Source organism: Propithecus coquereli, unplaced genomic scaffold, assembly GCF_000956105.1.
Source record: "Propithecus coquereli isolate 6110/MARCELLA unplaced genomic scaffold, Pcoq_1.0 Scaffold11, whole genome shotgun sequence".
In the NCBI taxonomy this organism is placed as follows: Eukaryota; Metazoa; Chordata; class Mammalia; order Primates; family Indriidae; genus Propithecus; species Propithecus coquereli.
The window spans coordinates 12472312-12475346 of NW_012134969.1; the positions used below are offsets into that span (position 1 = coordinate 12472312).

General features: G+C 36.7%; 1 protein-coding gene across 1 annotated transcript in view; it reads left to right on the top strand.

Annotated features, from left to right (window-relative positions):
- Nucleotides 1–3035, top strand: part of SUCLA2 (succinate-CoA ligase, ADP-forming, beta subunit) — a 59677-nt gene that overhangs the window by 16476 nt on the left and 40166 nt on the right. The window contains exon 2 of the mRNA XM_012648505.1: nucleotides 2806–2986. Within this exon, the coding sequence (XP_012503959.1) occupies nucleotides 2806–2986 (181 nt within the window). The remainder of the gene's footprint in view (nucleotides 1–2805; nucleotides 2987–3035) is intronic.

Genomic DNA, 3035 nt, shown 5'->3' on the forward strand with positions numbered 1-3035 from the left:
CAGTTGGCATTATTCTTTTAGTGCCCCTAGCATACTGTCTAGTATATAGGCATTTAAAAAATATTTGAGCATATAACTATTTTTGCCAGACTTACGCTAGCTACTCCCTTCCCCCCTTATTTTTATTATTATTTTGAGGTATAATTTACGTACCGTAAGGTATATGACTTAAATGGATAGCTAGATGAATTTTAATGTATGTATACATCTGTGTAGCTATCATCCAGATCAGGATGTACAATATTTTCAGCCCTCAGAAGGCTCTCATGTCCCTTCTCTTATCAATGCTATGTGACAGAAGGTAACTACTAATTTTGACTTCTCTCACCATAAGCTAAATTTGACTGTTTTTGAGCTCTATTAAAAAAAATCATGTAAGTATGTATTGTGTCTGCCTTTTTTTTCTTATGTCTACCTTCTTTCCCTCAACATTATGTGCGTGAGCTTAATCCATTGATGTAGGAATAATAGTATTTTTTTCCTTTTTATTGTTCTGTAGTATTCTGTTATATTTAGCCATTCTCCTGTTGATGGCAATTAGGTCATTTCCATTTTTTGTTTGTTATAGATGAACCTGCTAGGGACATTCTTATATATGTCTTTTGGTGGACATAAGGACTCATTTCTGTTGACATATACCTAGAAATGAGATTTCTGGGTCAGAGGTAGATGTATACTGAACAGTTGGGAGGTTGCTGACTTTTAATATTGAAGTGACACTAAGTTAAGAAATTCAGCTACCTAGGTGAAATGTTATCCATGATTTTAGTTTATGAAATGAATTAGAAATAAGTTGCTATTATATGTAATTAACTTATTAGACAAGTGATTTTCAATGGTAGGATTCTTAAGAATCAACTGAGTGACTTGTTATAAATGCAGATTTCCTTGGGCCCAGTCCAGAGAATCTGATTTTATAGCTGAGAACAGGGCCCAGGAATCTGCATTTTTGAAAGCAACCCAGGTAATTTTGATGTAAAAGCTCATGAACCTACTTTAAGAAATAGACTTTTAAAATAAGACTCCTTTAAATTCAATTCTATGATTGTGTGTTATATAAACCATGTTTCAGTATACTGCATTCTGTATGGAGATAATGGAAATGTATGGATAACACTTGAATTGTGATTCCAATGCAACCTTCAAAGTCTTTCATAGCACTTAATTTGTTCTATATATTTCCTTATAAAGTTAATAGGATTGAGAAAAATTTGAAAAAGGGTAGCGGGAGTTTCTATGTGTTATTTTGATGGGTTAAGACTATGCTCTAATTTAATGGAGGCTTTCGGACCAGTAGATGCTAGAGATTTTACTGATGTGCACCTGTTTTCGACTCTTCTGACTGTTAGGCCCGGCCACAGGAAGTTGAAAGGCTAGCCCTTATACTCCTTTCTCTTTCAGCGGTGAGTTATAAATGGCAAAAGGACATCTTATTTCTGTTTCCTACTTCTTTTTGAAAGAATTATTCTGACTGAGCTCCACTCAGGGACATTTTGTTTTCTCTCCCACTGTATAAAGTAGCATTCTCTCTCATCCTTTATTTTCTTTTTACTCTTTCTTACCACCATCTGGCATATTATGTTTATTTATTGTCTGCCCTGGCTTCTACTTCCATACAAATACAAATACTCATGTTTATTTTTGTCTGCTACTCTAAGCTTTAGGTGATAAGGTTATTTTGTTGGGTTCACTATTCTATTTCTAGTGCCTATGTGCTCAATAAACATTTGGTTGACTGAATGAATTGTTCTCCCTAGATTGTAAAGTGGAAAGGTTTGTAGTTGGCAGTGTTTTCTTGGAAGCTTTTATAGACCAGTTGTGAAGGATGAACACCTGAAATGGGTTTGTAAAGAAGGTACCAGTTAAGGGAACCGTTTAGAAGGAATGCATTAAAGATGATGTTATGGGTTGGTTCTCTGAGATGAGATTTGCAGACTATGAGATAGAGAGTTTTGTGGAAGATGTTTATTGGAAAGTGATCTCTGGATCAACACCTGTAGGAGAGTGAAGGCAGGAGAATTGAATAGAGGGAGAACTAGAATCATGGCGTGGTTGCAATAGAGACCTGCCATTCCTATGAGAGACCTGGAATTAGGATGTCCCTTCTGAATTGTCCCAAACTGGAATGAGGTGACAGGTGTTTATATTTCTCCCCCAGTCCCATTGACCAGTCATTGAGTACAGGCTGCCAATGGGAAAGGAGGTGTAAGTTTGGTCAAGAAGGCTCCAATGAGAGGACTTAACTGAGAGCTGTGAGCAGCTAGAACTCCCAGCAATTGGGGCTAGGAGTGCCTTGGTCCTGAAGGCAGATCTGGGCAGCTCATAGCAGCATCTACTACAGATGAAGCCATGGTTTGAGTCTTGAGTGTATGAAACACTAATGATACCAGATAATTCGACTATCATATATCTAGTGCCAGATGACTTCTTAGGTGCTGGAGGAATGGTAGAGAGAAGAAAGTTGGGAAGGATTTTTGGTTTGTTGGAAAAGTTGAGATTGGTTTTAGATGTGCTAAATTTGACACTGAGGTAGAAATGCCCTGTAGATCACTGGAGATACGATAATAAAGCTCTAATCTAAGTTAAGAACTGGAGGTGATGAGGAAATAGTTAAAAACTACAATGGTAACATTTGATATTTAGCTAGTAGGTTAGTTTTTAGCTTAAGCTGTAATTCAAGTACTCTGAATATTATGTTTCGATGATTTAATATAATGGTTTTATTATAATTATGAAGAACCAAGTATTTAACAGGAATAACTGTCAACTCACTGTCCTCTATAAATATGTCCCCAATTTCTCTAGGTTCTGGGAAGTTCTGGATTGTTTAATAATCATGGACTCCAAGTACAGCAGCAGCAGCAAAGGAATCTCTCACTACATGAATACATGAGTATGGAATTGTTGCAAGAAGCTGGCGTCTCCGTTCCCAGAGGACATGTGGCAAAGTCCCCAGACGAAGCTTATGCAATTGCCAAAAAATTAGGTACTAAATTAAGAAAAACTTATGCCACCTTGACATGGAAACTCTGATA